The following is a 21,206-nucleotide window of genomic DNA, read 5'->3' as shown; positions in this document are numbered from 1 at the left end:
GAAAGATGCTTGACATCCTAAAAGTCTGGCTTTGAGGTGCAATGCCCTCAGAATAAAGTTAAAGAAAACGGAAAGTAAACGTGTCTTCTCTGGCAAGCTAGCAGTTAGCTGTTTTGGTCTCGGACAACCACTCCACGTTAAATCATTTTTTTTGTGTGTGTTTACTATCAGTGGTGTTTGATGTCAAGTTCAACTCTATAAGGTTCTTCTTAGCTGTAAAAGATAATCAACATCTTTCTCTTCTTCAAATGCGATACAAACTTTTTCAGACTACAACAGTATTTGGTGTACCCCCAGCTGGGGGGAAACGTAGGAAATCTAGGCTTTGTGCATGCGCAGTGTTGTTTTTCCACACCTTAGCGAGACGTTAAAAGTAAACCATTAAATACTATTATATCAGACTGTAGGAACCACAATTCCTATTTAGCCTTTGTTTATTATTATTAATAATACTTGTTTACACAGCTCACATTTATATTTGGTTGTCACTTCCGACAATTGTCACCTGGGTGTGATCTACGGGTGTGATGATGGCAGGGCCGAATTCACCATATACATGGGGGGGGGGGGCACATCCCCCCCCAATATTCAGATACGCTCAAAATGTTGTAAAAAAATAAAAATAAAATTGCTATTCTATGACTTTTTTATTTTGGCTATTTGTATACTTGAAAATCTTTATTTTCTTCACCAAAATGATATATTCTTTTCATATGTAAATTGTTCCACCTTTGTTTGTTTATGCATACCTTTATTTTGTACCCGGGGGGTGTATTTTGCTGTTGCACGTCCGAGTCCAGCTTCAGTTAGCGTTGATGCTCCAAGCACGTCAGCCATGTTTTAATTTGCCCTCCATCAGTTCTGGTATCTTTTTCTAGTTAGCCCTAAACTATATTATTTTATTTCGTAATGGTAATGTTAATGAACCCTCCGGTTTAGCTTCTTTGTGTAAATAACTTGTAGTTCTGATGTTAAAAAACGAACTTTTCAGGAATAGTAGCTAGGGGGGTGATTTGTAAAATATGCATAAAGAAAAAGTAAATCTGTTACAGTTCTGTTTCATATGGGTGTTGAGAGATGTATCCATAGATGTAGTCCCTAATGTTGCTCTCAAAGTGCACCAGATTGATGCATTCAACTTCAACATTTAAAAAAACATGCCCACGGACCCCCCTAGAGGAGGTTAGGTCCCCCACCTGCCCACACCCCCCGTCACATTGTCCCACCCACATTGAGAATGCTTCCTACGCCCATGCCTGAGACACAGTTTCGTGAATATTGTTGTGTTTTGCCCCCATGGGCGGGGGCATGGGGTTTAACAGGTTTTAAAGTATCCCATGTGTTAGTGAATTTTAATATATTTTCCTTTAGAATGGCACAAAATGAATATTCAACTTATGATTGAATCGTTGGTCCCCCCCAATGTTGACTCCATGGTTACGGCCAAGCCCGCCTTAACCTGCCATCAGGCCCTGGGGTTTGGTAGGCCCCCTATTTAAACAACAAATCAAAGTCATTTATAGCCTCGGCAGGCTGTGACACACACACACACACACACACACACACACACACACACCACTAATTTTTTTACGGCCTTGGATGATGGTTTAAACCAGCTTTTAAAAGCAGGGTTTGTGGATGATAAAGGAGCTAAGCTAGGCTAGTTCCTGTTAACCATGAGGTCCTGCAATTGTGATTGTTTTTATTTCTTTTCTAAACATCAAGGAACAACAACTTCAGCAGTGACTCTTTCTTCAGAATGCATCAAAAATAATAAGCCTAGTTAAGCCTAGCCACTTTATTTATTGGAAGTTGATACACAGCATTATATTCATTTCTAGAGCAATATTTATTTTTTAGACATTATTTTTAACAGTAGGCCTACTCGTATCTTCTTAGCTGACCAAGTGATCATAATCATATTTCCCAAATGATTATAATTAAATGTAACACTGAATAGGTTTAAAGTGTTATTCCAGGTTCTATAGAAACACACAATATGACTGTTCAAGTAGAATAAGTGAGCTTTAGAGGAACATGAAATAAAGTAGTCTGACGAAAACATTCAAATGCTTCTTTTACTTCACCTTTGTAATGGACTAAACAGAAAATTACAATAAAGGTTGCTAACATAAGTATAATATAATTATTATGTGAAATAAAACACTTATAAATAACTATCACACAAGGGAATATGCCTTGATTTTGATCAATATTTGGCACTTATCTGCCTCAACAGGTCAAAACAACGTACATCCATTCATAAAACCCAGCAAAAATCCACAAAAGACAGTGTAGTTTTGACCTGTGTGTATTTTAATGACTGATGCAGAGGACGTCATGTCAGTGTCTCTGAACTACAGACACAGAGGTTGAGTGATAAAACAAAAACTACAGTGGATCAGGGTGGAGCTTGGCACGTACAGCAATGAATGATTCAACTTAAAAACATACAGTTTACAGACATACACGCACATTATTTCTTTATAATCTCCTATAACACACACTTACACATTTTGCATTTAACACAACAAACGATGCAACCTGTTTGCACCTTGATATTCTTTCAACTTTACAGCACTTTGCTCTCCTCGCTCCAAATATACAGAAAGGGAAGTGTGTGCTGAGATATGTTGGGGGAAAAAGCGCACAACATTTGTGGATGTGTAAGCATGTGTGTATGTATCTCTGAAAGCAGCTTCAACACACAAACACTCATGCACCATTGACACTTTATCTCACACACAGACTACATTTCCCATGTTTGTTTTTCACGATAAAACCATTCAAGATCTCCAACGAATGAAACATGCTGCCAAAAAAACCTTGAAAACTCTCGGACAGCATCCATTTTGGTTCTAAGGCAATGTTGTAGTTCCACAGGACTAGTGCTGTTGATGCATTGTGCTGTTTGCACGCCGACTGTGTCTCCTACTGAAACCCTTTACTTCCAATCGCAGTCATCTGTCATTCAGTGTAGTTTCATTTTTAGCACCATGGGAATCTCTCCATCAATCAGAATCGTGTCACTCCGAGAGACAGCTGTGAAAATATTCCCTTACGATATCCACTTTTATTTTTGGGGAGGGGTGAGGTGGAAACATCCATGAAAGTTTGTTACAAGATGGTGCAAAAAAACTCAAACGGCATGGACACACGCTCGGACACACACACACAACATAATGCAAGGCTTTACAATAACATCACAGATCATTTGGAAATTCTCCATTTGCATTTTTTTATATATTTTTCTCCCATTCCATGATGGTCGTCTGCATAAGCTTTAAGCAAACATGACAGCCTTTTGTTTGTTTTCTCTGTACACACATACAGTAAACACAATGGGTTTTACAATAAGACGTGAATTAAAATCATCTGCAGCCGATCTGAGCTGGGGTGAAGAGACCAGTTCCCAGGCATCAAAGGCAATAAAAATGTCTATTTTAGAGTTTCCTCTCAGTTACTGTGGGTATGAGCAGCCGTCTGATCACAGTAAGTCGCACAAGAAGTCCGAAAAAACTCCTGTGTTGGATGCATTTTCTTTTCAGCAGAAGCTCCTTACTCCTCGAGAAGCCATAGTTTATATTCTGAATATGAATCTTGTGTGTTTGTGTTTGTACTCTTTAGTATCCACACTGTATCTTGATGTGCAGAAATGAAAACCAGCCCTCATGTGTTTCCTGTCTGATGACCCGCAGAGAGAGACTAATGTTCACGTCAAAGTGTCGTCTTCCTCCTGCGGACATCCACTTCTGTACGTCGGGTCCGAGCAGAGGGGACAGGCTGTACTTTTTTTTGTTGCCATAGTGAAGGTCAGGGTGAAGGGGGGGGCTGCACAGAGGTCAGAGGTCGCGGGCTGAGTGTGTGTGAGGTCATTTCCTGGTGTGAAGGCTCTCCTGGAACTTGGTGCTCGTGTAGTGGATGTGGAAGCCCTTCTTGCTGATTGTGTCGTCGCTATGGAAACGGATCAGCATAGCACCTCCGGGCGAGTAGATCCCCTCCCTGGGCTGAGGGGGGGAGAGAGAGAGTACTGTATAACTTAGTCCTTTAATATCAAAATACAATATACTATATGTCAAAGGTGTGTTTTTAGGTATAGTTTCCCAACTTCCAGGAAACATTTTCATTAGCTCTGTAAAAAATGAACATTAACTAGAAGACTTTTGAAACCGGTTTGACTGTTGTATTCTTATTGGTGGAAAGTCTTTTACTTATATTTGAAGATAAAGGTCATTTTTTCACTGTGTTATTGATACATTTTTTAATTTTTGTTATACTTAAAGGTGGGGTAGGTAAGTTTGAGAAACCGGCTCGAGATACACTTTTTGTTATATTCCATGGAATACTCTTAACATCCCGATAGCAATGAATATCTGAAGTGCTTTGACAAAAAATCCATTCAAAAATGTCATCTGTGGAAGCCGTAGTACTGTAAAAAGCACGACCAATCATTTTAGCCAGCCCGGCTAAAGTAACTGGATGGCCTACCTGCCCGTCAGCCTTCCATCTGTGCACAAACTTATCTTGTGCCCTCATTGGTCATGTACCCGTTCGTGTGTGTTGGAGGAGGGGCTCTGTAAGGAAGTGGCAGATTTTTTCCAGCTGTGTATTTTCAAATTCTAGCGCACTCGAGCTGGTTTCTCCAAAATTACCTACCCCACCTTTAATTAAGTAAATAAATCTGATTTTTTCCTAAATAGGGCACCTTTGTTCAGCAGTTTTAGCTCAAAATGTTGATGTGAGGTGACAAAGACTAGGTATTGTATTAATGCTACTGGTTACAGGTGTCAACAACATACATGAATCTCTGTACCAATTGCTTTTTTTCCTTTGACAAATTTAGAAATTCAGTGATTATTAAACGACACAATCATCACTACAGGAAAATTGTATTGTTAAAGTTAAAACAAAAAAGTAATCTTAATAAAAGTTAATACATTTTTTATTTGGAAATATCTAATGGCTGCCTTTAAAGGTATGAGCAATTATTTTTATTGGAATGTATTTGTTGTTCGTTTTGGTGTAAAAGTCAATCAAATGGTGAAAAATTTCCCTTTTAATAAGAACTCAAATCTTACCCCTGAGCCGCAGAAGCGACCGAGTCGATGTGCGTTGGCGTCGTACCCGTTGTACAGCTCGATGTAGTCGTAACCACAGTCAGCTTCCTCCTCTACCTCAAACGTGATGAAGCTCAGCTCGATGCCGTAGCCCTGCTCGGCCAACAGCAGCCACTCACAGTCAGTGTGCCCCTGATAATTATTGTCTCCAAACTGGGAGTGAGAGTAGAGGTTCTTCTGACGAGCTTCTGCCTTCAGACGACCTCCACACTCTGCAGAGACACAGGGTCAGAAAGAGGGACATTTTAATCTGAAAAATCTGGCATTTGTTAAATTTTGTGTTTTCCTAAAAACTCAATAAACTCTAGTCAGATTTCACAAATGATATTCATCATGCATGTGCTGTTGTGAACCACTGGGGGGAGTTATTGCTCTTAAAAAAACTATTCAAACTTTACAAGTCAGTCTGGTGACTGTCAGTGATGCTCTTTACAGACACAAAATCTAACATAAGTGTTATTTTATCACTAACACATAAGCGCTTGGTCGTTCTTCCACACAGACACACACACACACACACACACACACACACACACCTGTGGAGTGTGTAGCTTGGAAGCCCTTTCTTTGCACCGAGGCGTCAGAAATGAAGCGGAGGTACATCTTGTTTCCAGTGGAGACCAGCTGCTCCGGGATCTTGCTGCCACACAATCGACCCAAGATGGCTGCCGTGTCAGTGTCCCCGTCAAAGGCCTCCAGATGGTCATAAGCACACTCCTGATGCTGCTCAATCTCAAACTCATTGAAGGCCTGGAAAGGAAGCAGAGAGGAGAGAGCACTGAGTGAGAGGCAAGAAGGTGTAGAAGAGAAGAAGAGTACCAATCACTATTTCTTTATTAGAAAATAGTTTGAATGAAAACCTTTTAGAAGGCTAGGCCCCTGGTACAATCAGAATAAAAAGGGACACCGTATCTGGGAAGGCAAGTTTTGTGATTTTCAATGCTTTAAACAACACATATTTAACTCCATCAACCTCTGTTGGGTTAAGATGATGCACAGATCTTAGACACAGATCCCTCAAACCTATAGCAGATGGAACTGAAACAATCTGTGTGGTAAGAAACCATGGTGTTTTTGATTTTAGCGCTCTTCTGGTCTCCGCCAAACCCTGAGAGAATGATCTGACCTTTTAGCTTTTGTAGTGCTCCATGGTCATAACCAGCTAGTTGGTTTGTAGGAGCTTTACATGTGAGAACAGCTGCCTATCGTGGTCAAAAGACAGCAATATTGGTGAAGAAAGAACTTAACAGTTCCTAAATGAGACACATTTCGTAGAGATGCAGGGAACACTACGAAATAATCTTACGTCAATGTTACACATCTGTAAAGCTCTTTCAACCAGAATTAAAATATAAGCATTTTATATTCTTTGATATAAATCTGCAGAACAAGGACGCCTGCTTCTTTGCCTACACGTTGCTTACACACTGACATGCATGTACACAGTGTCACGACTACTAATCTAATCAAGTCACCGTGAGCTGAGTCATAACACCTTGCAGGCGTCTCTCCCACACACACACACACACACACACACACACACACACACACACACACACACACACACACACACACACACACACACACACACACACACACACACACACACACACACACACACTCATACACCTCTCTGATTGTCTTCTGAACCGTGCTCCATGACGCCACCACAAACACCGTACCGCACTGATTTTACCGGCCAGGCGGAAAGAGGGAGGTGGGCGAAGGTGGGCTGATGTGCGGATGTCGTTACCGAGAGGGGAAGTTTTTGATTGTGGGGTCGTGATGGCTTCCAGATGTTTCTGACTGTAGCTCGGTGAGATACTGGTTTGTGGATCTGTTTACTTCTCCCAAGAGAGTTTAGGGTGTGTGTGTGTGTGTGTGTGTGTGTGTGTGTGTGTGTGTGTGCGTGTGTGTGTGTGTGTGTGTGTGTGAGAGAGAGAGACAATAACTGAATGACCTTAATTACAAGTCTACACCCGGATTTCTGGTTTTAAATATATCCCGCTGTGATGTCATTACGCGCTAACCACTATTAATCTCAACACACACACAACAACACATTTCATATGTTAGTGCGTAAAATAAATGTAGTCACACATTTAAATCAGGAGCCAAAAAGTACTTAATGTGCTTTTTTGATGATTTTCAGTTATGCAAGCATAGATAAGAGATCAACACTAAATGACGGTTGATGACTGTTTTTTATAACATGCATGCAGCAACATCAGCAGACGGCTGCTATTTTCTGATATATTGTAGAGTAGACCATATATTTAATCAAGGAATCGGAAATATAAAACATTATCAAAAACAGTCGTTGATGCTGCGTCGTTAGCTGCACATATTTGTATGGTCCCAATAAGCTTTGCTTGCATGCATTCTTTTACATTATTACATATTGGCAAGATAAAATGAAGCCCATGTAGGAGCAGACTACAAAGTAAGGTCAGCAGCTGACTTTAAACACATGGGAACCGTCATTGCTGAATTTCTGCAGAGAAAGTAAAAAGCTTTTCGTCACTGCTCCTTTTAATGTACTTACAGTACAGAGGAGGACATGTCAGTGTGGGACATACATGATCCTGATCTCCCCCCTCATGTACTTTATGATGCTCTAGGTACAGGATATGCAGGTAAGTGTGTGAATAATGCAGCCAGCATTCCAGCTGTTTATCTACAGTGTTCGTGATGGTATGAAGCGTAAAAGTGTATCACAAAATTAGACCACATTATTGTCTGATGCTCAAAGGCCTGTTTGATGGTTTGTGTCTCGATACACTCAATCAAGTTTTGCAAGTATCTTCTGGAAATCACCTGAGTCAGGAGAAATTCCATTGCTTCTCTCACATAATGTTCTCCTCTTTACCTTTCTGTCTCTCTTCCTACAAATTACAATCACACTTGGAAGTCCTCAGTGCAGCCATCATGCACATGACACACTATATGTTGGTATATTCTCAAATAATTACATCCGCTGCAACTCAATAAAGTAAAAATGACTTTGTGGTGATCATACATGCTTACATGCATGTGTGTGTGTGTGTGTGTACATGCAGGCTAAATGCACCCACAAACACACACACGCTGACACACACACATACGCAGAAAGCCACAAGAACACAGATGGCCACGGCCCAAGGCCTCTTTCTAACGCATGAGCACACGCTTGCAGTTAGCCCGAATATACAAACGTGAACTTTCTCCCCCCGTTCTCATTTGGGTTTCATAAGTGGAACATGGGAAAGAGAGATCATCGCGAGAGAAGGGCAGCCTGCGGGTTTAACATGAGATATGACCCCACAGACAGAATAATGCTTATTTATGAGGAAGGGAAGAGGGCCAGTAATGCTAAAGGAAAATGGGTTAAAGAAGCTTCACAATCCGCTTGATTTCAGATCACTCACGATCTTGACTCGGTGTCCGGGTGTGGCGGTGATGTCCCAGGTGCACTCCTTACGGCTGGGGTACTTGTCCGGCCAGTTTGGGCTGCTCAGGGTCCCGCTGGGGCTGTGGATCTTATGCTCACACTCAGCTGAACACGCACATCCAAAAACACACGCAAGCATACACATAAAGAGGAAGTTAAAATCATGGCTGCACAGGAAAAGGTCAAAGGAAATGGAAAGGGAACAGGAAGAGGAGAAACGAGAGAACCAAACGAGAGAGAAAAGATTTCAAAGAAACACATCCTGATGACAAGCTCAGTGTGAATTTCACATGGAAGCACGCACGCATGCTTTAAAAAAACACTGCACACTGAGCCTACTGTACTGTGCAAGGATGGAGACCTCGTAAAAAGTCTCTTTTAGTCGTAGAAATCATTCATTACATACAATATTTAAAGGTGAAATTAATGTTAATGTTCTTGATGTGACCAAACCTTGGAATTTAAATAATTTAATAGCATAAAAGCAAAGAAAATTGTATTTGTGTGCTCATTTATTTACATTAACCATTCCTACAAAAACAGAGAACTCATTGTAAACACTGTTATTTCAAATATAAGCCCCCATGGATCTTAAAAGCAAAAGATGTGTAGGATTGGAACATGAATTATTGAGCGTTGAATTCAGTTTCTTGCTGTTTGTTTTTTTGCCGGCCACAGTTACAAGATTCACCATTTCAATCACATCCTTTTAAGATTCAGGGTCCATTTTGGATGAGTTCAGAAATGAGTGACAAATAGAAGGAAGACAGATAGAGATGAAGAAACATTAAGAATTCAGATGCTTCCATATGTTGTACGAGCGATCACTGGATGTTTCCGTTAGTATGAAAATTATATGAATCACATGCCTTAACAGTCAGCTTCATCTTAACCCAAAACAACTACATCCATCTACACTGTACCTCCAATGCAACAAATAACCTTCTGCAAAGAAATAAATAAAAACACCTTTGGGACTGAGCTGAACTCTCAGCTTTGACCAAACTAGTAAATTACATAAATTATAAAGTTACATTAACTGTTTCTCAGTCAATGGTTCGTTCTGTTTGTGCTGAATCTTTCCGGCAAGTCCAAGTCACTCTCCAGTTTTTCAGAGAAAGTCTCAAGTCCTACAGAATCTGAGTAAAAATGGCGATAAGGATCCCAGAAAGAAACAGTTACCCTGTAGTTTTTTGGATTGATGTACTAGCCTATTTAATTAGCGCTTCTAATTCTAATGTGTTGTGACTTGCCAAACATGGCATCAGCGTGTCATAGTAAAAATCTGTAAAAGCGCTAACAAATTAAATCTATTATTATTATTATTATTATTAATCTATTATAGTAATTAAAGGCAGAAAGAGTAGGGCCGAGGCTTAGGGTGCCCAATAGGGTAAAAACCAACCAGAAGATTCCCTCTGGCTTTAAATTGAGCTTCGTCTTCTTGCCATGTTACATCAGCACCTCCTCTGGATGCTATGTTCTGGCAGCTGGTCGCTACGTTTTTAATCGAGGTTTACGCCCAGAGATACTCCAACAGCAGAATGAGAATAAAAGAGAAAATACAGGCGGAGAACAGGCTCTCTGCAGAAACATAGTGGGGTATAAGTGGTGATTTTGTGGGATTCCTTTTGTGTTAGTCTATACATGTTTTCTAGGAAAACCCTACTTAAAAAAACAAATGGCTTAATGGGGGGGATAGGAGACAGGAGGCATGCAAAAGACAACAGGATGTATTCCAGAGCGACAGTCTTTATTAAGAGTCAGAAAAACTGGACCCATGTACAGAATGAGATGGATGAGTCAACATAACAATGTGTAAATGTAAAGGAGAGTCAAACATAATATTAAATACAGACGTCATATTCCATACACACTATTATTACAGAAACCCTCACACCTTGAAGTAATCTAACTAAAAACATTATACAGATTTAGACTCTGTATTTCTGACATAACCGACTATCTCTTCAGTTTCACTTATTGTCTGCAACAGGAAATGTTATAGCTTCCAACGCATCATAATAGAACCAGTAATAAAGTAAATAACACAACAGTTTCTAGTTTTACAGATGTCTTCCTGAAAGGAAAAAGATAAGTTTAAGTTTTTCCACTGCTGGTGTCTCATAGTGTCACACACTTCTGGCAGGAGACCATTATAACTTTTTAGAGATTTTTGCATTTATCCAACATGTCAACAGTACATGTCACACTATTTAAATGTCAGTGTGATGTCACATTTCCCCATGTTTATACTTCCACACGCTCATATTGTGTGGATGTACACACACACACACACACACACACACACACACACACACACACACACACACACACACACACACACACACACACACACACACACACACACACACACACACACACACACACACACAGGAAGACAGCGCTACATGTGAAGCTTTCAAGCTCCCAGATGTTTGAAACACGAGTGTTTTTATGAGCAGCACAGGGAGCCTTTAGAGAGGTGTGTGTGTTGATGTGGTGTGTGTGTACATGTTCAAAAGTTCAACTTCAAAGAGTTGAGTATAATATGTCAATTCAACAGGTGTGTGTATGTGTGTGCACAGGCGACTGTGGTAAAAGTGTTTAATAAATAATGTAAAAGTTAAACCTTTTTCCCTCTTGTGTGTGTGTGTGTGTGCGTGTGTTCCTCACACAAAAACACACATCACAGCAGACACAGATGCAGTGACTATACTGTAAGTCTTATGAGGCAAATTAAGTTAAGCATCTCTTAATACCTACACAAGAACTTTATAATTTAATACATTTTTATTATCAAGTCTCATGTCAATCCGTACCCCTGACCACAGACCAATACCTTGTCACCAAACAAATGCTGTATTATAATGTTATAAATGATCTATAATTAAATAGAGTAATGTCTGATGTCTTGGGCAAGTCCACGTAAAGTAACAAATTCACTGAAAATATTTTGATGTATTTAAATGAAAAGTTAAACTCGAGTCTTTCAGAGCCAGTCACAAGTCATCAATAGAAAATTCAAAGTAAAGATACAAATATTTTAATATTAAACAATAATATAATTAGAGTGATCAATTACTTAACATCTGATGCTAAACCTGCCTGACACTGTCTTTTTATTATTAATGGTGTTTCTCAAGGATTTGTTCAAGTTTCAAGCCAGTCAAGTTTTACACACCTCAAGTCAAAGTCATCTCATTTTCACGATTGCAGTTGTCATATTTGTAACTAAAAGTAGAACATCTCCACATCTTAAGCCTCAAACCTTCAGATCTGGAGCTGAAAGCATGTAAAGAAAACAGTCCTCAAATGGAAAGGTCCAGTCTGCTGTCATGAGGACTCTGATGAGGATAAACAGAGTACGGGCTGTAAGCCGGACGCAGACTGTTCTTGTGAAGGGGCACATGCTTGTGTGAATGTGGCGGCACGTGCATGTGCACTCCCATGCTTTTATGCCAGTGTGTGTGCTGATGTGAGTGCACGTGAAACCCACCTTCCTTACAGTCATGTTTGTTCTCATGCAGCACAAAGCCGTGGCGACACTGACAAACGTACGAGCCCACCGTGTTGATGCACTCGTGCTGGCAGCCGCCGTTGTCCTTGCTGCACTCATCTTTGTCTGTGAGAGACACACATGCAACACATCAATCATGTGGAAACAGAAAGGAAAAAAAAAGAAGGTGTGGAGGGAAGCAAGAGGTCAAGCAGGGGAGAGGAGCGGAAAGATGAGACCTTGAGGAAGGGGAAGAGAGTTTTGGAAAAAAAGATGATAAGTAAAGGAGTGAAAAGATAGCATTGAAAAGGCAGATGTGAAGAAACAAAGAGTGATTTTTCAAGAAGGACAATCAAATCAAACTAGGGAAGTAAGGTCAACGACAATGGGAGTAAAAAAGAAAGTAAAAGAGAACATGGCAAATGGTGAGAAACATGAACATACAGTACATATTCAGCATCATGCTAGGCAAACATGATCACCAACAACAACAACAACAAAAACAACAACAACAACAACAACAACTGTGAGCCTGCAGATACTGACCTGTCAATTAAAACATTTATTACAGGGCGTTAGGAGAGTGAAAGCCGGAAGAGATGGTTTGACAGTATGCTAAACCCCTCCCCAAAACAGTTTTGGCACTGCAGGGGGGGGTATACTACGAAGCAGGATTTTCTCTTAGCGGCTAAATTCAGGGAAAACTCCGGCTTTCCGGTCCTACGAAGCTGGTTCTCTTTTTAGCGGGCTAGATCTCCATGGTAACTGATGCTGAGCGGCTAACCTGCCCCGGAGCAGGTTAGGTTGCAGGCTAGGAGATCAACTCAGTGAAAGCACTGCCTGCTGACCAATCAGAGCTCAGTGTGCGGAGTTTAAAGCGATCAAGTCATATTACAGGAGAAAGGAAATACAGAAAAGCTGCCGTCGCAGGAAAGACGGCCAGCAAAAATCACCGACTGTGTGAACGTGAACATGAATAGAATATCACCTCCATCTTCAGAGCAATCTGACTATTATAACATTAGCGTTAAGAAAGCTTACTTAAATATCTGCCACAACATAAGTAACCGGATCAGAGTAACATTAAGTACAGTCCGCGGCATATCACATCATAATGTATCATATATCTCCTGATCTGAGTCAGCTGAGCCGTATCTGGCCGTGCAACACTCACAGTGTCACATACTGTATGCAGAAGTATTATTTTAAGCAACACATTAAGTTGACGAAACACTCGAGTCAAATGTAATGAAAGTCAGATGGTGTCTTAGACGGGGCAGTGATATCATAAACCTGTTAATGTACGCATTCAAACGCTTGTTCTGTTACCAGCTGTATTCACCTTGCAGGTGCAGCTCTGTGGCTTTGATCCTGGATCAAGTATTTAAGTCATGGATGTTTAAAGTTTAACTTCTTCATATGTCTAATATTATAGTTGACTTTTCATTCAGGAAGTATGACGCTGCGCTGTCAGTATGCTTCTCCATGTCTGTGATTGGTCGAATGCTCCAAATACCACCCCTTTCATGTGAATGCGCACCTAACTAGATAGGACACGGCCGGCTTGAGCGATCCACTTGATAACCCGCGTCGTAGTACCGTTTAGCGAGAGCGCGTATGTTTTGGATTAGGCCAACCGGCTAATTCAAACACATCCAGGTTAGGTTGAACCGGCTTCGTAGTACAAGCCCCTGGCCTGTCAAGCTTTTCTCCAAATAAATGTTATTCCCAGAACAGAGAGGAAAATGGGAATAGTTGAAACCGTACCTTTGACAGCAAATGTTAGCATGCCCAGCTGACTCACTTATTGCTTACTGCACTAATCAAGCGCTACTTCAATGTCGTAAGCGTTCAACTGTTTATTCTTTATTCTTTTGTTGGATTATGTTTGAAAAAACACAATCAGGACTGACACATCGACTATTTAACACAACCCGCTGTGTGGACGCCGATCCTGTAGACTACTATGTGTCGGTGGCTTTGTTAAGATTCCCAAAGAAAGGTTAGAGGAACAGAAGCTATTGCTGTCAAATAGATTAGTTGATTTAATCGACAGATCTGTCAAACCCACGTTCTATAAAAAATACAGTTAAAATCTTAAATGGGACCTATCATGCAAAATGCACTTTTGTATGTCTTTTATACATGAATATGTGTCCCCGGTGTGTCAGGGAACTCACCAATTGTCAGAAAACACAATGCTCTCTATTTTTCCTCCATACCCAAATCTCTAAAAACGGGGCTACAACGGATCTGATACAGACTGATACAGATTTCAATTTTTCTGTCAGAAAATGGGTGCTCCGCCTATATGGGCAACTCTCCACCTATCAGGGGAATGAGGGGTTGGGCCACGGCCATTGCCGCTCGAAAGCGCTGGAGATGCTGTAGTACATATGCCAGGCCTGTAAGTGGCGCTGTAATCTGACACAAAAGCAGCGAAGAACACTTCTCACAGAATCAGCCCTTGCAAAAACAGGGCTGGAAAAGAGCAAATAGAGCAAAATGAGGCATGGCTAAAATGCATGATCTGTTTAGTATTTTGAAAAAAAAACTTCACAGACATGTTTTATATAAGTATGGCCCGACAATATATTATTCAAATATAGCATGATAGGTCCACTTTAAGTTTTCCAGAGATTTGCTCACAAATTTCATTCATAAATGAAACCGTAAAAATATAATAATGGACTACAGAAATCTTAAGTTGACTAAAACCAAAACGACCTATTAATTAACTGATAGCGGACGACCCTAAAAATAATGACAAAAAGCAGTAACAGAAAGTTAGAGTTATAGAAACACCTACACACACAAAGGAGTTAGTTAGTGTGAGTAATGTGTTTCTATTGGCCTGTAAAACGGTGTTCCTGCTGCTCCTGGCGTTCATGCTCATGGCTGCTCTGTGGTCAGACTCACGCCTTGGCTCGGAAATGTCTCTGACCGTAACAGCTGTTTTCATATCAGCTGTTCTCTCCTGGGCCGACCGCCTCTGTTCAATCTGATGTTAACTCAGCTGACTGCTGTAAAAATGTGACGAGAGCTTCTGTCGACACGTCTCCTTCGTTCGTCATCTTGAGAGCCTAGTTCCATACATTTGGAAAGATGCTGCAGACCTACTTCTCTGTGATCTGTGTTGTTCGTTACCACGGAACATGGTAGGAAATGTGGGACATTATAAATGTAGATGCCATGAATAAATTGAGTCGGTATTGGGGCAGTTTGCTCCACACATTTGCATATAAACAAGAAAAACTAGTTTTCTTGAAAGTTCAATGAGTCCTAACTGTTGTTTATGGAGCGGTTCCGTTACATAAAATCAACTAGAATTGAATTATTAAATATTCTCGCCTTTTCCGCTTATTAAAATCCTTATTAAGTGGTATTTTCTATGTTGTTGATACAGTTAAGTTGGTACAGCAAGGCACATTAAATCTTTCTGGGATTTTGTTTTATGCTGCAGTAATTGCATGGATTAAACAAGAAATATGTTTTAATTACAGAGCTTTTCAGATGCTTTTTTTGGGGGGGGAACCAGTGCCTTTATTGTAGAGATATAGCTGAACGGGGAGACAGTGGGGACGACATGTGGCAAATGCTTCAGAGACGGATTCGAACCCGGGTCCTCCGCTTGGGGACGGCCCTGTTTTCCTGTTTTCCTGTTGTAAGTCTTTGTGCTAAGCTAGGCTAACCAATTGCTTGCTGAAGTACTTTATCGTTGTCAGTAGAAAAGCAAAAATGCTTATTTCTCTAAGTAGCTTTAATGTAATCCAAAACATATCCCTGACAGCATTATCCATATTATGGATCAGCCTGTCATCTCTTAAAGCTTTATGATGTTTACAATGAGTAAAATAAGTAATATATAATATGCAAACATAAAGACTTAGAGGTTTAAGCACGGGAATCCGTTGTCCACAGGAACTGGGAATAAAGCTGTCTGTAAACTTGAACGATGTTTGGCGGCACAGTATGAGTTTATAATAAGTGACAGGCAGCTGCTCGTTAAGAGGTTAAAATGTTTAAATATTTGTAGCCTTAAAACAAAAACTGAAAGAAACCATCTGAGGGTGTTTTTGTTTTACAGCTTCTTGCTCATTTCCTCTCCCTCATCCTTTAATGTGTGGCTTCTTCTCACCACACGGCTTCTCGTCACTGTGACTGGAGGATCACAGGGAGGACTCGCTCGGTGTCGGAGACAGAGAGGTGGGAATTTTCAGATGACCGCACAGGAAGACAGAGCATGTGGAAGGGAGAGTGTGTGAGACTGAGCAGAGAGTGTGTGTGTGTGTGTGTGTGTGTGTGTGTGTGTGTGTGTGTGTGTGTGTGTGTGTGTGTGTGTGTGTGTGTGTGTGTGTGTGTGTGTGATGGAGACAGAGACAGATTCCCATAAAGAGATGTGAGATTAGACACAGACGCCGAGTCTCACCTCAACTCAAGAGCTTGTGAATCAAACTAGATCTGCTTTTAATGAAACTACTAAATTGTACTCTTCTGTGTGTGTGTGTGTGTGTGTGTGTGTGTGTGTGTGTGTGTGTGTGTGTGTGTGTGTGTGTGTGTGTGTGTGTGTGTGTGTGTGTGTGTGTGTGTGTGTGTGTGTGTGTGTGTGTCTGTCTGATGTGGTTACGGTCCTATTGTGGGCTCATTCTCACCCTAACAGAGGCTAAGAAGCTTTGCTGTAGATGCTCCAGTGTTCATTGTATCTTGCTCAGGTCAAGTACACAATGTCCACACGCACACACGCACACACACACCCACACACACACACACACACACACACACACACACACACACACACACACACACACACACACACACACACACACACACACACATACACACACACACACACACACACACACACACACACCTCTTCTTGTCAGGAGCTAGTTCGTAGCCCGGGATCCAAACTCACATAGAATAGATGTGTGGGAGGCCAAAGGGACCTCCCTAAAGCTGATGGATCTTTGCCAACTAACAGCTTCTGACAATAGAAGAGCCACTCACACAGCAGCTTTTATCAAACACACACACACACACACACACACACACACACACACACACACACACACACACACACACACACACACACACACACACACACACACACACAAACGCACACACTTTATCCTAGTAAATCCTCTGTGAAGCCATGCACCACTGTGAGTGCTTTAACTTCCAGGTGTTCTGCAGGGAGTTTAACTTTGACGAGATCATCCAGTTGACAGCTTTAGTTCTTCTGACGAAGACGGAAAGGTTAAATTGAAGTTGCCTGTTTTCCCTTTTACTCACTGTAAATGTTAGAGTAATAAAAGAGAAATGTGGACCTTTGCTTCAGGACAACTTCCTATAATTGTTATTATCTAATGTTAACATCCAACAAATTCATCCCAGGAGCGGCGAGTGGGGAATATTTGTTGAGGTTTTGTACTGGGGAATCATAGCTGTGTCCAAATTCCATAACTACGCACTAAATCTGTGTGGGTTCCTAGGGTGTACAGTGCATGTTTCCAAAGTAACAATAAAAAAATAGTACATACCTATTTTAATTTGATTTTCAATTGTGGTGCTCATAGACCATTTTGTCCTATTACGCAACAGAAAGAAGGACTCTCACGGCTCTAAAACATTTCAATTTAATTAACTCAATTTAATTTAATTTCCAACTAAAACCAAAAGTGGAAAGTTGTGACATTTCTGTAACATGCCAGACAATAAAAAGTAATATCTTTTATACATTTGGGAGATTTGGACATTTGAAAAAGACTGTAGCTTGCAGTTTGATCGATTTCCTTTAGTACATTTATTATTTTCTTTTACAACAAATTGGTAAAACACATTCCTTTTTGTGTGCCTAACGCAAATAATAACAAGGAAACTGTTTGATACAAATATAATACAATATGGCAAATATTTAAAAAACATAACTTTAACAATTTAATCTTAGTTTCTAATTGCAGCTTGCACTGAACCTTTATTTGGCCCATATACATTTGTATAATGATATTATTCATCTGCTGAAATTCCTATGTTATTATTGTGTTCAGTAAAACTGTTATTATTGTGTTGTATAAATACTATCAGTAAAACTGATCTGTAGTATGGAATTTGGACAAAGCACATGTTTCCCTCTGGAGGAGAATGGAGTGAAACGATGATCCACGATAAAACGGGATCACTCCATTCCCTGTCACATGGTAGACGAGAGCCAATCAGAGAGTCCGATTGTGAGGTCATGTTACCTCTGACCTTTGATGAGGTTGCCAGCTTGTTGATAAGGCCGCGGGGGGGAGAGCGGCGGCGCTTTATGTCCTTGCATGACTCAAACACAATCATACGACACAGAGCCAGCCTGTCTGAGGGAGAGAGGGCAGGGTGGGAGTGTGGAGGAGCGGAGACACAACACGACACAGACAATAAAACAGAGGGGTGTGCAAACATATGGATATTAACTAACACAAATACTAAAAAAAACATGACATACGTCGACATACAAACAAACAAACACTCAGTGGAGGGAAACAAAAGAATCAGGGCTGAAGATTTTGGTTTTAATTCTATCTTCCACCAGCTTTCACTGTTTTTGATGTTTAAACTTAAGCATTTAACCACAATGGAGTCACATGGGATGCACAATGAGTAACATATGCCTTATGTGATGACATTGTTAAATAAGCTAAGGATAATACTGCAATGAATAAGAAGATATTGAAATGTACTCAGCATTTCAACCTTTTTGCTTTGGAAAATTAAGCATTGAACTGAAAATGAAAGGCACCAATGATAAAAAACAATGATAGTTGCATTCTATAATGTCATTTACTAATTGCTTTCAACTAAAAATGTGAAACTTTTTTTTTTCTCTCTGCGTTTCTCGTGCAGGTGGAAATCACGAAGAAGGCGTAAAAACAATGCATTGTGCAGCAATAGTAGTGAGTATGAATTGTATATCATAGGTACAAATAATAACACAATCAATTAACAAAATGTTTTCAATTTACATTTAAAATTGGTTTTGCATGTTCATCCAATATTAATGTTTAGGGGGTTAGCAAAGCACCCGGTGAGCTATCATATTTGATTTATTATAAATCTTCATTTGCACTATCCAAACAAAAAAATGTGCTCTTCCCACCCACTGAGACACGAACACACACACAGGTGTAACACAAGTGTCTTACCTGAGAAGAAGTGAGCCTTGAAACCTTTCTTGGAGACGGTGTTGTCAGATTTGAATTCAATCCTCATGTTGTTATATTGCGAGGTGATGACTTCGGGAACCTCGGTGCCGCAGTATTTACCGTGCAGCTTCGAGTCCGGTGAAAGGCCGCTGCGCACCTCTACGTAGTCGTATTTACACACCTAAACACACAAACAAGGCCCTCGTAACACACATCAACAAGATGGCTACTTTGCCCATTAAAAGACAACACACACAAACACTCACCTCATTTCCCTCCAACTCAAAGGCCTCAAACTGCATGGAGATGCGGTACTGAGTGGGAGCGACCACCTGCCACACACAGTTCTTGTTGGGCGGATATTCTTTAGGCCAACCAGGAGTGCTGATGGTGCCGTTCAGCTTAGAGAGGAGACCACCGCATGCCGCTGGAAACACACAGACAATTCAGACAAGCCACAAAGACAGCATTTCACAGAACAACCTATTGGGATTGCCGTGCTTAAAAGCCTCGTATATTAGCAGTAGGTAGTGACTCTGGTCAAGAGTCTGTTTTTTTCCTACAATTTCATCGCCATGCTTCTTTTAGTTCTGAATGACTGATTCAGTCTGCAGCTAGAATCCTCTCTTTGTTTTTTAATTACATGTTATCCACCTTCTTCAGGATTTTCCCACATTATTTCCCTGGGGATCGGGAGTAACTACTGCTCTTCAAAGAATAGAGCAAAACCACAATTTGGATATTTCAAACGCATAGCGTATTCTCTCTGCGTCAGAAGTGGTCTGGTCAGTTGTTTCAATATGTGGGAGATTATGGGAACCAATCAACTTCATGGAATTAAAGGACATTCACAGAATGTTTGGCATTGGAGCTGAGAGACATGTGGCTTTGTGTCAGAAAGATGTTTTTTCCTGTTGATGGAGGCCGTTGGGATGTTTTTTTTTCTGATGAGGTAGACTCATATCCTACAGAAGAAAACAGCCAAAGGAATGCACATATACAAACATGAATGATTCTCTTTCTCACACACTCAGACTCAGACTCAGACTCAGACTCACTCACTCACTCACTCACTCACTCACTCACTCACTCACTCACTCACTCACTCACTCACTCACTCACACACACACACACACACACACACACACACACACACACACACACACACACACACACACACACACACACACACACACACACACACACACACACACACACACACACAGTTACCTTCACAGCTCTTCTTGTCAGGAGCTAGTTCGTAGCCCGGGTCGCAGGCACACTTGAAGCTGCCGAGAGTGTTTACACACCTCTGTTCACATCCACCATTGTCTGGCTTGGCACACTCATCCTCCTCTGAAAAACACGTCAGACACGTCAGCGCACATTTATTTCCACACGAATCAAAAAGGCTTTGTGTTAGAATATATTGAGAAAACCTAATCAGCTGACACACACACCTTTGAAAAAGTTAGCAGCAAAGCCGGCCTTGTTCACCGTCCCGTCTGAGACAAACTTCATCCACAGTGTGTGTGAGGTGGAGCGCACGTCCTCAGGTTTGTCGTAGCCACAGAATCGACCAATCAGAGGGCTCGTCTCCAGAGGGCCGTCTCGGACCTCCAGGTAGTCGTAGGCACAGCTGTCGTGCCTCTCGATCTACAAAACCATTCATGCACGTTGTAGATGCAAAAAATACTGTGAATATCAACATCCATCCTGTCACTATCAAATATTCCAGCGAAAACTACAAGTTCAAATTCTATCTTTGTACAAGACATTATTTGTGTTTTTAAACCCAAGAGAAGTGTCTGAGACTAAAGCTATTTGAAATGAGGTTGATCTTTGCTTCTGTGTTACGTTGAACTCTGACCTTACAAGAGTGAAGTGAGGATGGGGACATTTTTACAGCGCAACACTAATCCTAACATACACACACATATACACACAAACATATGTAGGACTAACATTATTAACTTCCT

The 21,206-nt window shown here is 40.8% G+C and overlaps 1 protein-coding gene across 5 annotated transcripts in view; it reads right to left on the bottom strand.

The window, feature by feature from the left end:
• Nucleotides 1–2,295: 2,295 nt before the first annotated feature.
• Nucleotides 2,296–21,206, bottom strand: part of tll1 (tolloid-like 1) — a 55,609-nt gene continuing 36,698 nt past the window's right edge. For 3 of the 5 annotated variants that reach the window (XM_034231486.1, XM_034231485.1, XM_034231488.1), the window contains 10 exons: nucleotides 20,688–20,883; nucleotides 20,458–20,583; nucleotides 19,494–19,654; nucleotides 19,228–19,408; nucleotides 18,289–18,402; nucleotides 12,047–12,172; nucleotides 8,525–8,652; nucleotides 5,654–5,867; nucleotides 5,079–5,329; nucleotides 2,296–4,007 (listed from right to left, as the gene is read on the bottom strand). In XM_034231486.1, coding sequence (XP_034087377.1) covers nucleotides 3,873–4,007; nucleotides 5,079–5,329; nucleotides 5,654–5,867; nucleotides 8,525–8,652; nucleotides 12,047–12,172; nucleotides 18,289–18,402; nucleotides 19,228–19,408; nucleotides 19,494–19,654; nucleotides 20,458–20,583; nucleotides 20,688–20,883 — 1,632 coding nt within the window. In that variant the 3' untranslated portion in view covers nucleotides 2,296–3,872. Of the gene's footprint in view, nucleotides 4,008–5,078; nucleotides 5,330–5,653; nucleotides 5,868–8,524; nucleotides 8,653–12,046; nucleotides 12,173–18,288; nucleotides 18,403–19,227; nucleotides 19,409–19,493; nucleotides 19,655–20,457; nucleotides 20,584–20,687; nucleotides 20,884–21,206 lie in introns of those variants that run through there. The other 2 variants (XM_034231487.1, XR_004570507.1) reach the window with 2 other exon arrangements.

Source organism: Gymnodraco acuticeps, unplaced genomic scaffold (genome assembly GCF_902827175.1).
Source record: "Gymnodraco acuticeps unplaced genomic scaffold, fGymAcu1.1, whole genome shotgun sequence".
In the NCBI taxonomy this organism is placed as follows: Eukaryota; Metazoa; Chordata; class Actinopteri; order Perciformes; family Bathydraconidae; genus Gymnodraco; species Gymnodraco acuticeps.
Note: the sequence above shows the minus strand (reverse complement) of the source record. Positions and strands in the feature narration are given on the sequence as shown.